The 13,131-nt window shown below is 35.7% G+C and overlaps 3 protein-coding genes across 4 annotated transcripts; 1 reads left to right on the top strand and 2 right to left on the bottom strand.

The window, feature by feature from the left end:
• Positions 1–15: 15 nt before the first annotated feature.
• On the bottom strand, positions 16–1,729 carry LOC143461807 (mediator of RNA polymerase II transcription subunit 27-like). The gene has a single exon (XM_076959692.1). It carries the CDS (start codon positions 1,373–1,375, stop codon positions 398–400), a length of 978 nt encoding a protein of 325 aa, XP_076815807.1. The 5' UTR covers positions 1,376–1,729; the 3' UTR covers positions 16–397.
• Positions 1,730–3,634: 1,905 nt separating this feature from the next.
• Positions 3,635–8,722, top strand: LOC143462338 (protein downstream neighbor of Son-like). 2 transcript variants are annotated; one of them, XM_076960467.1, is made up of 13 exons: positions 3,635–4,151; positions 4,457–4,616; positions 5,239–5,517; positions 6,086–6,168; positions 6,281–6,377; positions 6,491–6,675; positions 6,780–6,900; positions 6,994–7,102; positions 7,205–7,351; positions 7,431–7,480; positions 7,588–7,716; positions 7,945–8,088; positions 8,204–8,722. In XM_076960467.1, exons 2-13 carry the CDS (start codon positions 4,494–4,496, stop codon positions 8,567–8,569), a joined length of 1,833 nt encoding a protein of 610 aa, XP_076816582.1. In that variant the 5' UTR covers positions 3,635–4,151; positions 4,457–4,493; the 3' UTR covers positions 8,570–8,722. The 2 variants fall into 2 exon arrangements, with proteins under 2 accessions (XP_076816582.1, XP_076816581.1); XM_076960466.1 differs by lacking the exon at positions 3,635–4,151 and having other exon boundaries at positions 4,359–4,616.
• Positions 8,594–13,074, bottom strand: LOC143462339 (mucosa-associated lymphoid tissue lymphoma translocation protein 1-like). Its single transcript, XM_076960468.1, has 11 exons — positions 12,939–13,074; positions 12,534–12,801; positions 12,132–12,280; positions 11,910–12,012; positions 11,611–11,791; positions 10,622–10,693; positions 10,247–10,391; positions 10,062–10,167; positions 9,819–9,985; positions 9,597–9,683; positions 8,594–9,515 (listed from the first exon to the last, which is right to left on the bottom strand). Exons 1-11 carry the CDS (start codon positions 13,038–13,040, stop codon positions 9,333–9,335), a joined length of 1,563 nt encoding a protein of 520 aa, XP_076816583.1. The 5' UTR covers positions 13,041–13,074; the 3' UTR covers positions 8,594–9,332.
• Positions 13,075–13,131: the final 57 nt, after the last annotated feature.

A 13,131-nucleotide genomic window follows, 5' to 3' on the forward strand; every position in this document is an offset into this window, starting at 1 on the left:
ATATCACTTGGCATATCTACGATAAACAAAAACTTTGGGAATTAGCAAACACATGATTAAAGGCCTAACAAATAAAAATACTGTTGGGTCAAATTTAAACAGTCTTCAGATTTGTTGTCAAAGATAATAATCACAAGGTTATCTTGAAGAATCACCACAACATCTATTTCAATTTCATAAAATAATTAAAAGTAGTTAGTTGTCACATAATTAAAGCTATACTTCTTAACACATATACATCTGCGATCAAAACAAATTTTGTTTTCAAACTTAAAGATTTATTGAAGAACGTAAATTTGTTCGTCCACAATTAGGAAAGGACAATACTATGTCAGGGAGCAAATATAACAAACTATAGGCAATAAAATCATAAAGTAGTAAGATTACTATTTTTTAGCTAAGCTCTGCAAAAATCATGGCATGCAATTGGATTACGAAAATCTCTCCAAAGTGGTGGCAAACCATCACGTAAATGTTTTCTGCAGACACTGCACTTCTCAATGAACAAAGTTTTATAACTGCTCAGCCACAGTAAAATGTATTTCAGTGCCAGTTCGGGTGAAGCTTGATGGAGAGTGCTGTATTCCAAAATGGCTGCCATTGCATGATCAGTGATCCTTCGCATACATTCAAATTGAGAATCCCGGACAATATCATATGATCCAGCTTCCTGAAAAGATTCTTCACTTAGAGCACGAACAATAACTTTCTCCATTACTGAGTTATGCAACAGAATGGTTGCAACAAACACTTTGGCAACTGTTGCTTGTATCACCCTTGTCTCTCCAGCCGAGGAAATGATTTTCAAGACGACATTTTCTTTTACTTGGTTTTGTACTGAACTTAAGGCCAGATGAATAAGCTGGGGGTTTACGATTTGAAACCTCTGAGGCATGGCTCGGACACGTCGTTTTCCTCCGGGAAAAATTGACTTCTTTGTCTCGTTTGACTGCATGAAATTAAAAGACGACTGAGCGTAGTCATGCATCTTTTGATTCCATTGGTAAGCCACCAATACATCTCTGTAAAAGTAATTCTTATCAAATGTTGGATCAACTGCAAGCAGTCCTAATGGTCCAAGAAGAGGCAATTCTGTAGTTGACTGCATGGCGTTGCAGCACTTTTCAACTTCATTGTAATCCTGATTGACAGCTTGCAGGTAATCCTGGAAGCGCTGAAGAAACTTTCTGGCATCTTTACTGAGGCTCCCTATCTCAGCTTCCTCTAATTTATTATCTTGGTCTTCGTCTGGTTTTACTCCTTCACAAAGGAAGTTGAAGACGTTGGTTACAGTGGAACGCAATTTCTGAGTGCAGGAAATTGCTTGCGTCAACAAAGTGATATTCGTTTTTGCTTGAGATAGTAAGTCAGCCATAATTTCAGATAATTATGAATGCTGTATAGAACAAAACAAGTTTTTTTTATTCACCGAGTTCAATGTGGACCAACATACAGGAGAAATAAAGTAAGTAAAATTTCATAATGGCACCGAGTATGTCACCTATAGTATTATGCAAGGATAGTGCTTACAGTGTTAATTGTGTTACCAATAAATCCTGTTAACACAACATTCAACCAATATTATGGAATGAAAGAAACAACAATGAAAGCAAAAATTGTGATTCTGTAAATTAACACTATGAACACTGATTTTCAGGGCCCCTCAAAAAAAATTTCAACAACTGCCAAATTTTCCAGGCTAACTATTTTTCTTATAGGCAATCTGATAAAGACCACATAGATTTGCCTATTGTCCGCTCAATAAAGGTTGTTTTATTAAAATAAATTTGAATAAAAATGTTTGTTTTGTATAAAATAGCTGATTATGCAGTGGTTACCAACCTTTTTGAGCTGCATAACCCATTAAGATTGGTTCAGTTTAGTTTGCACGTTTGTCGAATTGTATGCTAGCTTATCCAGTCACAGTTGTCGACAATGACCAGATGATTGAAATATTTATAATATTACATTATTTTTGCAGATCGTTTTAAAATGTTTATATTTGTTACAAATTTTGTGCATATGTTGATAGGGGTGTATTAACTATATGCACAAAAACTGAATTTTAGGAAAAAGAAACCGAATTATTTTGCCAAAATCATAAAATATATTAGGTCTATTGCAAGTATTCGTATGGTATTGTAAAAGTTGACAAAAGAAAACATACACAGCGGCTTAGGCTATATAACTAAGGAAATACAATAGTTGAACTACTTAGTTATAACTTGAAACAAAAAGGTACGAAAGCTAAATGATATGCTCAGATTTCGTATTACGTGCAACAACAGTCATATTGGCTGTTGTTTATTTTTCTTGCAATGAAAGAATTTCCGAGCAGGGTATTAGGATCTTAATCATTCAATTTTTGCTTTTTGTACTTCGGCCGAATATAGGAACAAATCTACCTGATTCGGTCGGCCGAAATGTCGGTGCACCTCCAGTAGGTTAGCCTAGTTGATTCTGGTTTTTAAAAAATTTATGTTAAACCTTAGCTCTACTGACTCCGGGCCTAGTATACAAGTGCACAACCACTGGATGCCTTTGTATACTAGACCTCAGCTACTAAATATGTGACGTCATCTGGTTGTACACTTGTATACTAGATCCACCACTACGTGGTAGTGACTCGGGACGCAACAAATATTTACCTCACTTCAGGTAACCGAGTGGTTCGATTGCTGCCCTCACAATAAATGTGGCTTGTATTCCGTGTTCGATAATAATCTGTGGCGCTATTCCCTTATAATGCCCTTGGGCAAGGCTTTAACGACACTTGTTCCTGTTCAGTGAACCTGGTGAACAGTTTTAAATTCGGGCAATACTATTACTATATAAAAAATCAAAAAAACAAAATAAAAAAACGTGTGACAATCAGAAGTTGCACAAAGGCTAGCTCGGTAACCGGGGCTGTATCGATAAGGAAACATCGCCAGGTTTAAGTCGTGCAAAGACCTCAGTCCGAAGATAAAGATTATCATACCATACCATGCCATAACAATGTGAAAAGATTTTGTGGGAAACGTTCTTGACAGCTCTTGCCTAATTTTGGCAATAATTGAGTGGTGTTTCTAAAAATGGTAAGACGTATTGTATCTTCGTTTATTACAAAAATCTGAAGAACGTATTACTAAAAACCACTATAAAATATACTATTATGGTAGTTTATGGACTATTATAGTATATTACAAACCTAAAGAAAAAAATTGTTGTGCTTTCTATTTTGATCATAAATTAGGGGAATACCCTTTGTCAGATGACAGCCTACTGCTACTTCATATATAAAAGAATACCTGTTTTAAAAATATCAACAACTTCTGAAATATTATTAAATTTTCAGAAATTTAAAACCTTATGTATAGTTCAATTTTTTTTCCTAAACAACGAAACAAACTTTTTTAAAAAAAGGTTTTTAAAACTTGTTATATCATGAATTCGATTAAAATATAACCCCCAAACATTTAATCATATAATTTGCGAAAAAAACAAACACCAAAAGCTTTCTTTGGCGGCAAACAAACGACGATATGAAAGTATGGGCTAGGCCTAGCCTAAGGCACAAGGATATAGACCAGTGCTCTTCAACCTTTTTGTCAACGCGGAACCCCTCATGTACTTTCGCGTTTGTCACGGAACCCCACTAACAGAAAAATTTGGTTAAACACTGTTTTTACTTTATTCTCACAAAGGCTCAACAGCAGCTCAAGTCTGTACTCTCTACTCAGTCTGCTTGTACTTCTGTGATCTGTACATCGGCAACATCATATGAGTGTGATGCAACAATAACGTTCTTGTTAACAGCAAGTGACGCAACAATTATATCAATGTTTTATTCGGTTGTTGACTGCACTCAACTTCTTGTTTAACAAACTGGCCTACTTGGAGTATGAATGCGGTGCAGTGATCTAAAAAAATCGGAATGACGCATCAAAATGCTGAAACAAGAAATCAATTTCCATAAATAAACGAGGAACCCTCGCGGAACGCTTAAAACTCACGGAACCCCTGTTGAAGAGCACTGAAATAGACTACAGGCCTAGTGTAGCCTTGTGAGGAAGACTCAAAAGAGTACACATATAGTTGTACGATCTCAAACGTTGTGTGCTTGTGGATTTGAATTAATGTTGTAATCTGAATTTGGTGATAGTTTCATGGTAAGTATTGAAAATCTGAAACGGCTTTAAATTAGTGCCGTTTTATTCTGTTATTTGAGAAACAAGTTAACTGTTAGAAACAGGATATATTAAAGAAAGTATTTCCATTCGCTTTTGACTGAAGACTGAATAGGTTAGACAGAAATTTTCCAACTTTTAAATTAATTTAAAACTAATCTTCTATAACCCAAACTCTTTTTAGGCTATTTAAGTTAATTTAAGTCTGTTTGTATTATTGTTGCTTGCTGGTGCAGTGTTAAGCCAACAGTCTACTGGTACCAATTAGTATTCAAAATGTCTGAAAGGTGTTCCTTGAGAAAAACTGATGAATCAGCAAATGCAATGTGGAAAAAGCCAAGTGATGTTATGAAAAAAATTCGACTGAAAAAGAAACATAAGTTGCCTTCAAGGTCGTTATCAGTCTCCCAGCCTATGAAGTCAAACCTGTCGAAAGCACATTGTAATGTAAGCTCAAATGACAAGTTCGTTGTATATGATTTCATAGTTTGTTTGCTATGAAAGTTTATTACAAAAAAAACGGAAATATCTAACTTTTATACTGTATTGTGTAGTTAAAATATAAGGTGTTTCCAGCTTCATTTTGCTTATAATCTTACCAGATATAATGAATAGCTTCAGCAGTCGGGTTAATTAATTTTTCAAAAAAATTGGTGGCTGTTTGTCGGTTGCCTCTATCTTTGTCTTGCTTTTGTAGTGCATTTTCTATTCTGTACGAGATTTTTTAGTGATATTTTTGATTTTTTGGCCACCCATTTATTCAGGGGACATTGCAACACTGCTTAATGAAAATCACTGCACTTTGATCACTGGTAACACAAGCATGATCACTTAGTTCTAAATGTATTGTAGTAATATTATTGCCGGATGGAATACCACCAAGACCCTGTTTAGATTGTTAGTTATATATGGAAAAGATATTATGAACACATTACTGTGAAGGAATTATTCTTGCCATTTTCAACCTATGTTGGTGGTGACAATATTCTTTTTTTGGTATAAATATGTGTCCTCCTTTCAAAATATACCAAAGTATTGTCTAACATATTTTGTGCTATGTACGTAACAGCGCTCAAAGGTGAACCCATTTGCCAAAAAACGTTCAATCTCCGAAGAATATGTCACAGGAAAGAAGAGAATTCTCTCCCTCACAAATTGTAATGTTAAAGAGGGTGACAAGCAACTAGTCAGTGAATCATTCGGAAATCTATTAACAGAAAACAGTGCTGGTTTCCGTTCTGTTTTTGATAAGACACTTGATCAAGATCAAAGCAATGATGCCAATTTATCTAACGATGACCTTGGTTTTGTTTATTTGAACGAAGACTCCATTCAAGGCATTTTTACTGTAAGTTTTTTTTTGAATTCATTTGTTAAAAAGTATATGCCTGCTTTGCGATATAGATAATGATTATTTATTGGTATTTACTAATAAGCATAGGAACCACTAACTAACCAGTTTTCCAACTGTTAAAGATAGGCAAGAACTAAGTTAGTGCATTTATTTTATTGTGGTGTGCGGCAGTATGAAAAGGTCAAAAATACTTTTACCAACCAATGAGCAGAATTGTCTGCTGATTAATCGTTGCAATCCATTTTTGGTATGATGATTTTTTTTACAGAAATTACCTATATTTTCAATTTATAGTTCAATTTAATTACATTATTTCTGTGAGCTAGATCATTGAATCATGCCATTTGCTATAGCAATTCCCAGGCTAAAAAAAACCACCAACCATATCGCATTTGATTGGTCTAACCAAGTTTTTAATTTTTTTTGCAAGATTCCAAAACTTTCAAAGAAATGTCAATATTTTGTATTAGCCGGTCCATATATCTAAATCTATAAGTGTGTGATGGAAGTATAATGATCATTTTACTGCTGCATTGTCATGATCCTGTTATTTGAAATGTAGGATAGTCCTGCGAGACTTACGGAAAAAGAGGATAAGTTCGAGTCATGTCTTCCGCCGGATTGGACTTTAAAAACCAAAGCAAGGTTAGAAATTGCTCTCTTTCCAGTTAATAATAAATGAAAACATTAAAAACACCCCGGGTCATTTGTCACAACTCATTGATAAACTAGCTACCTAACATGACTTATGCTGAAGGTTTTTGTCATCTTCTTCCTTTGCCTGGTGTGCACGGATGAAAGGGTGTGAGGAAGCTGAATCGATCACAAGATCCTGTCGATGCCAAGATTTTAACGTAAAAATATCAGTATTAATGGCCCTTGTCAAAATGATAATGTTTTTTTCAAAAAAACTTGTGGCTATTGATTTTCTAAAAACTGATTGTGGAAAAACCATTTCTTTTTGCAGTCTGACAACCCAAAACAATCAGATTTCAGAGTTGAACTCGGAAAGTGGTTGATTTATTGGCAGTTTCCATGTATTCCTTGGTTTTCACTTTTTCCTCGTTTTGGCCCTGAGTGTAAACTCCAATCCTACCATGCCGGTGAAATGATTCTCAGTGAACGCATGAAGTCAAGTCTCTATGATGCTTGGTAATGGCAATAGTGTGTACTGTCTATACTCTATTACATTATTATAACTAATGCTTATGTCGATTGATTTTATGGTCATTGTTTGACGCGTCATAATTTCTTAGGGTTGCTGCATTTAGATCTGCGTATCAGATGCTACGCCAGGATTTATGTCCTTACTTTTATGTTTGTTCCCAACAATACACTGCCGTCTTCCGATCTGCACCCTTTAATCAGAACCAGCAAGTACAGAGTCATTTCTTATTTATCTTTAGCGCATTAATTTCAAAATTTCGTTATATGTTTTGCACAAGTACTGGTTATTTTATTCAATTTCAGGTTAGTTGCCTTTTAACGCCTACATCATTGGGTTTTCGAAACAGCTTAAAAACGGAAGGCATAGAATTCAGCATGCCTATGAAGGATAAAACTGAGAAGAAATTAAATGGTGATGCAAATATTCTATAAACGAAGGGATTACCACAGTCATCAGTCAATAAATTGCAAATATAATGTTTTGGATTCCTATATTATTATCTTATTGCTACAGATTCATCGGAAAATGATGCTTTTATAAAATCACTGGAAAAAGATAGAAGATTATCCTGTCCTTTCCCCGCGTCTCGGGCCGGAGATTTATTGGACAAAGAAAACCAACCAGTGGCCGGTGCTGTGGATGAAGGAAAAAGTGGCTGTGGTTAGTTAAGTTTTGTATATCATGCTTAAGTTTTCTTTTTGTTAATTTAAATTTATGAATTATGGCGGTTTCTGTATAGGTGAAGGAATCGGTTGTAATGAGTCCATCAATGACGATAGTGACGGAGAGGTATTTATATTGACTTAGCTTTTTTTCAAACTCTTCTCATTTTGGGACATCAATACCGTTTAAGACTTTTATTCTGTGAAAAAACTGTAATTAATGGATAAATTTAGGAGGAATTAAGTTGGAAAAGCATTAGCAGTGAATTGCATTTTCGGAGAAGCAAGGAAGTTAATGTCGCCATGACCAATGACGGTCTGCCTAAGACAGCAATACTCATTGTAGGGCTAATGAACACACAGGTATGTTCTTTTCAAAACCCCAGAGTTTTTTCTGCAATCTGTCCAGACACAAGACATTTCCAAACATGCCTTAATTTTGTACAAAAACTTATAAAAATTCCATTCTTAGCACTGAAATTGTTGACTGCTATTAACTGATCTGTTGTAAGGGTTTATAATTGAGCAGCAGCTATCCAGTTTTATGATCAAAATTTTTGATATGTGCCGTAAATTAACGAATTCGTGCAGATGCTGTTTAACCACCTTTTAAACACACGAAGCAGCATTTCAACGTCAGGCCCCCAGAGTGGAATTCCTCCCACAATTTTATCTCCTGTAGCTTTTACTGGATCAACTCTAAAGAAATTAGATTACCGAGCTGGGAAAGCAAAGGTAATTTCATCACTCAAACCTAACTAGATAGATGTGCGGTTATCTGAGAATCTAAGTTGTGTTTGTTGTAAACGGTTGTACTTAACATGTGCAAATTATTTTCTGCTTTCAACAGACCATGGATGGTTCATTTACATCTTTACACAGCTCGGAAAAGAGCAGATCAATGCAGCAAAAATTTAGCTTGGACATAACTGGACCGGTTATGCCACATCATTTAAGTGGGGTGACTGCGTTACTCAACCTAACACAAGATAGCGGCGAATACTCAGCAGCATTCAGCACCTACTTGCACTCCATGCCATTTAATGCACTTAATATGAAAGCGAGTGTTGAAAATTCGACTAAACAGCCTGGTTCTATCATAAATAGGACATGTGGATTGCCTGTTGAGTGCATAACGCAACTCGTTGCGAAGTCGCCGCCAGTGTGCCTACGTCAAGTGACTGCGCTGAAACAGAGCTATGCTTGGTCGTCTTGAATATTTTTTTGTTTATGACAGAGATTCACTGATATAGCTGTATTGTCGAAAAAGCTGTGTTTACAAACATCGTTATTTTATAAGCTATTGCTCGTTGCAATTTAAACTTTTTCTGAATAGGTTAAGTGAGAAAATAATATGTAGTCCACCATGTTAGACGTGGCAAAAGTGTGCGTTTTGGATTAACAATGCAAAACTGCAGTAGACAAAAGATCATTCAAAAAAAATAACGATTTTGCAAACGAATACAAGAAGACCACAAAAGCATTGGAGAACGAATAAACAGTACCTTAATAATTTGGGTTCGAGTGGAATCATAGCTGGTTTATTGAGTAGTAACGTTACATTTGGGAGAAAAAGCATTGGTGGACCCCATTTTCTTCACTGTACCTGACGCACCAGCCAATTACATTTGTACAACGCATTTTTCTCAGATGCTGACATGAAAGGATTTAAGCACCATGACCATGTAACATCAGTCAAAATACATACAATAGAGGTTTAAAATGATTAGTCTGCAGCACAGTAAGAAACACCTTTTAAGCTTATGTAAGTTTTAATTGGGTTCAGTGTTGTCAGGAATAAATACTAGCTGTTCCATGACTGAAGTACCTTACAAATAAACCTGTACATAACAATAATCGAAGACATGAAAACAATTGCTTATTAAATGGGAAAACTCGGGAAAATATACAGCACAGGCAACGATATTTACACATCAAAACGGAAAAAAGTTGCAAAGGAATTAACAAGGTAGTAAATACTACATGAATGGAATCAAGAATGAGAAACTAGCTGAATATTCAGCAAGCGACCTCTTTTCTTGCCACAAGTGGGTAAATGGTAGTGATAGAGGATATCTATGGACATGGTTACCGCAGGCGTCATCAGGTGGTACGTCGGGAATAACGTATACAAGCACAACTGGCACAGGCAAACGACCGTCCTGAAATGGTCGTATTTGCAAAAAATTTAATTAGCAATCACTTAACAACTTAAATTTAAATACGCTGCATAACTAAGTCACCTTCATCAAAACATGTTGTGAATGATAAATGTCAACACATTCTGGATAAATGTCATGTTGATCTCTGCATACCACGTGTGCTCTTTTCTAAGTATAACAAGTATGATCATATTACGGGCAACCACTGACATGCAGTATTTTAAAGAGTCTTAAACTCCATATTTGTAGAAACTGTGTATGCTTGTCGCAATAACGGCATTTTTGGCGTATTTCTGCACTTACATTTAATCGTCTGATGTCAATGCCTGCTCTGCATTGTTGACATTTCCCTTTGTTAAGAACTTTCAGAGATAGTCTTACAGCATTAGTAAGGATATAATCCACTGTAAGTCTCACCATGGCATCTGTTTTGTTTGGATATTGTAGCTTAATAGGCATAGACGGCTTGCCTGGAAGTGAAAGCCCAGAGATGGTCATTTTTACTTCATAGTGGAGCTAGAGTAATGTAATACTGGACCAACTTACCATGCATAAACATCCAAATAAAGTGATTTCTATCAAAATGTGTACCGGGCTTAATCTCATCCGTTAAACAACGATACTCGGTCAAAGTCTGTCTTACTTCCGATATCTGCCAGTAGTTAAAACTGTTAATGGAAAGAATAAGAAAGAAAGACTAGAACCACTTTAGATTCCACACACAAGGTCACCTGACAGCCGCTCTCTTTAACGTCTTCTTGTACATAATCAAGCATGTGTGTTACTCTCACTGGCTTGGTCAAGTGATTCTGAAGGGCACCAACAAATATTCCGTAATTACTTCCGGTGCCTTCATAAGCTTCGCGACTTTCCGTTCTTCAAAAACAAAGTAACCAGTTCATCAGGAGATGGTTTTGTTCAAAATGTAAAAGTCAGTTAATAAAGGATACATTTGGTTAACATTTGAATGGGTAGTTTTATAGGTTAAATAAACACTATATACCAAAACTAAAAACTGGCCCACGACAATAAACTTAATTTAAATCAACTGTCTTACAGTACATTTTATGTCAATAAATAAGCAATTTTTAATCATACTGACTTACGTGGCATAGGCAATCACCATATTACTTAAGAAAGACGTGTCTGGCCTGCGTAAGACATAGTCCATTTTCTGTCTGAAAAGCAAAGAACGAGATGTTGCTCTGATTAAAATCTCTTTTTTAAAGAACTGATGTAAGGCAAAGTAATGTGATGTCTTGATGACATATATTACACTAGTGACGTGCATTATAGCTTGTGTATAAATATGACATGATACATATGTTGTTATTGTATTTAACCCTAAACCAAGGTAAGGTTTGCAATATTTACACTCAACTACTTGGGCATGTTGTCTTGCCATCCCAACAACATTACTATATAGCAGCACTGCGTTTTTCTGAAATTTGGTGTTCACGAAGATCAATGAACAATAACCAGCAATGTTTATGCTTTTCCTAACAGCTTAACTATGACTGTGTAGCACCATCGAGCTTCTTAGGTAGAATACTTAATTTCTCAGAGTAAAAACATCAACTGACAAGGGCTGTCAAAGTAATCTGGTGAAATAAACTCCCAATGTGAAATTGAATATTGCAGAAACACGCATTGAGTTTTTTCTGATTTATTGAAATCATGCATACGGCAATGCTCAAATTTTATCAATCAGTTCAGGAAAAACTGCTTTTACTTTTACTTACTGCTTTTCTCTCGTCTGTATTACTCCTTGTGTTTCTTGCAAGAAATCTTGGCGCAAAATTTTATTTTTATCACCAACTCTTCCTTAGATCTCGAAAATTGCTGTGAAGCTTTTTTCCACAGTGGCAAGAATGGATGAGTTAGAAATGAATGTAGAGGACGAGAAGATTTATAAAAGTTTAATATTTCAGTGCTTTCATGCAAACACTAATTCTACTTTGCGCATTACATACAAAACAAGCTGGCATCTTGCTTGAAGCCAACAGTATGTTTAGACGTTGATGTCTGTATTGAGTCTGAATCGAATCATTAAACATGCGCACCCATACTCAGCATCTCTACAACTGGGACTTACCTTCTTCGGCAAGTATCAAGCAGAGCAAGAGTGAGACTGGGGGAGCACCTTCTCTGGATATTTTCCAGCTCCCAGTCTGCTTCCAGACAGTCTTTATGATAGTTGCTCTCGGTAGCATCCACGGGCATCAAGTAAGTTTTACCATCTTTTTGAAAACCATGGCCCCCAAAATAAAACACACCTTATCGAAGAAAAATAATGCAAGAACAACAGTTAGCACAATGAAGTATTTGTTTATAAAAAAGATGTTGCCTATATATCATAAAACTAAAAAAATGACACAAAAAAACATGGCTTACAGTAGCACCCTTCAGACGCCAGTTCACTGAACCAGATGAAAGCCTTGTGCATTTCTGGGCAACTTAAATTAGCAAATGATAAAGTTTTGAAATTGAGTTCATTCTGAAAATAAATTATGAATGACCATAAACACTTTTTGCATATTAAATTTTCGTTCCACATGAAAACGAATGGCATGATGGAATGCCAAACATAAATTGTTATCACTGTTTAGTAATAACCTGTAAGATATCTGTGAGCTTTTCAAGGTCATTTAATGCTTCTGGAAGTCTTCTGTGATACCTGTAGTCTCCATTCCCAATTAATAGCGCGACTTTGTCGGTTGCAAAAAAATTCTGGGGTCTCTCAATGTTAGCTGAACTTATCTGTGCTGTAAACAGTATTTTTGCAACAGGTTATGACAATATTCATTAAGGTTAGTCAGTTATATAAATAAATAAAAACTGTGCCTTTGAAAATGCAAATTTTGAAAAATAGAACAAATATAACATAATAATCAAAATTGCAATGTCTAAGACTGTTTTGTCTGAGAAAATACATGCTGATGGTTGATTTCAAGATGTTAATTGTTTTCCTGGCATTGAAGCCGTAAAAAACACCAAACAAACGAAAGTACAACACACCTATGTTAACAACACAAGTAGATGATCTCACGGGGGAATAACCAGCAATGCGGGATTTGATCACACAATAGTAGTCTCCTTGGTGCTCTCGTGGATTTACGTCAGCTCTCATAAACTTGCTATTGGACTCAACAAATGTATTATTACGGTACCAATTAAATATAAGATCTTCAGGCTTGACAAAATTTTTTACTGAACAAAATAGCAAGAATGAATCGCCAGTGGCAAGATCTTGATGCTGTGGTTGGATGAGAACGGCAACACACGGCTTAAAATAAAAAAGAAACAGTTTGATTTTATGAATTTGGGTCATACTAACACTGCACATGCTGCATTTGCAGTCAAGGACATGCAGTTGCATACTTGTGTGTAATGATGGACTGAAAGGTATCAAATTTAATGTACCGGATTTTGCTGGCCAGCGCCTTGCAGGGATAGTGGCTCTGCATAATAGTTACTTCTCTCCTGGTCGTGGAGTTGAGCAGGGAGTGAACCAGGGCCATACATTGAATGATAGTTGCCCAACAAGTGATATCTCGCTTGCCTTTTGAACAATGGCCAATGAAATGACTTTTTTAAATTAAACACCACAAAAAGA

This window comes from Clavelina lepadiformis, chromosome 6 (genome assembly GCF_947623445.1).
Source record: "Clavelina lepadiformis chromosome 6, kaClaLepa1.1, whole genome shotgun sequence".
Classification (NCBI taxonomy): Eukaryota; Metazoa; Chordata; class Ascidiacea; order Aplousobranchia; family Clavelinidae; genus Clavelina; species Clavelina lepadiformis.

Coding starts and splice junctions, on each gene's coding strand:
- LOC143461807 (XM_076959692.1), bottom strand. CDS start 1,375: ATGGCTGACTTACTATCTCAAGCAAAAACGAATATCACTTTGTTGACG.
- LOC143462338 (XM_076960466.1), top strand. CDS start 4,446: ATGTCTGAAAGGTGTTCCTTGAGAAAAACTGATGAATCAGCAAATGCA. Junction 5,518..6,085: donor CCATTCAAGGCATTTTTACT/GTAAGTTTTTTT, acceptor TTTGAAATGTAG/GATAGTCCTGCGAGACTTAC. Junction 7,352..7,430: donor TGAAGGAAAAAGTGGCTGTG/GTTAGTTAAGTT, acceptor GTTTCTGTATAG/GTGAAGGAATCGGTTGTAAT.
- LOC143462339 (XM_076960468.1), bottom strand. CDS start 13,040: ATGTATGGCCCTGGTTCACTCCCTGCTCAACTCCACGACCAGGAGAGA. Junction 12,281..12,533: donor TACTTGTGTTGTTAACATAG/GTGTGTTGTACT, acceptor TACTGTTTACAG/CACAGATAAGTTCAGCTAAC. Junction 10,694..11,610: donor CTTGATACTTGCCGAAGAAG/GTAAGTCCCAGT, acceptor TTTGCTTTTCAG/ACAGAAAATGGACTATGTCT.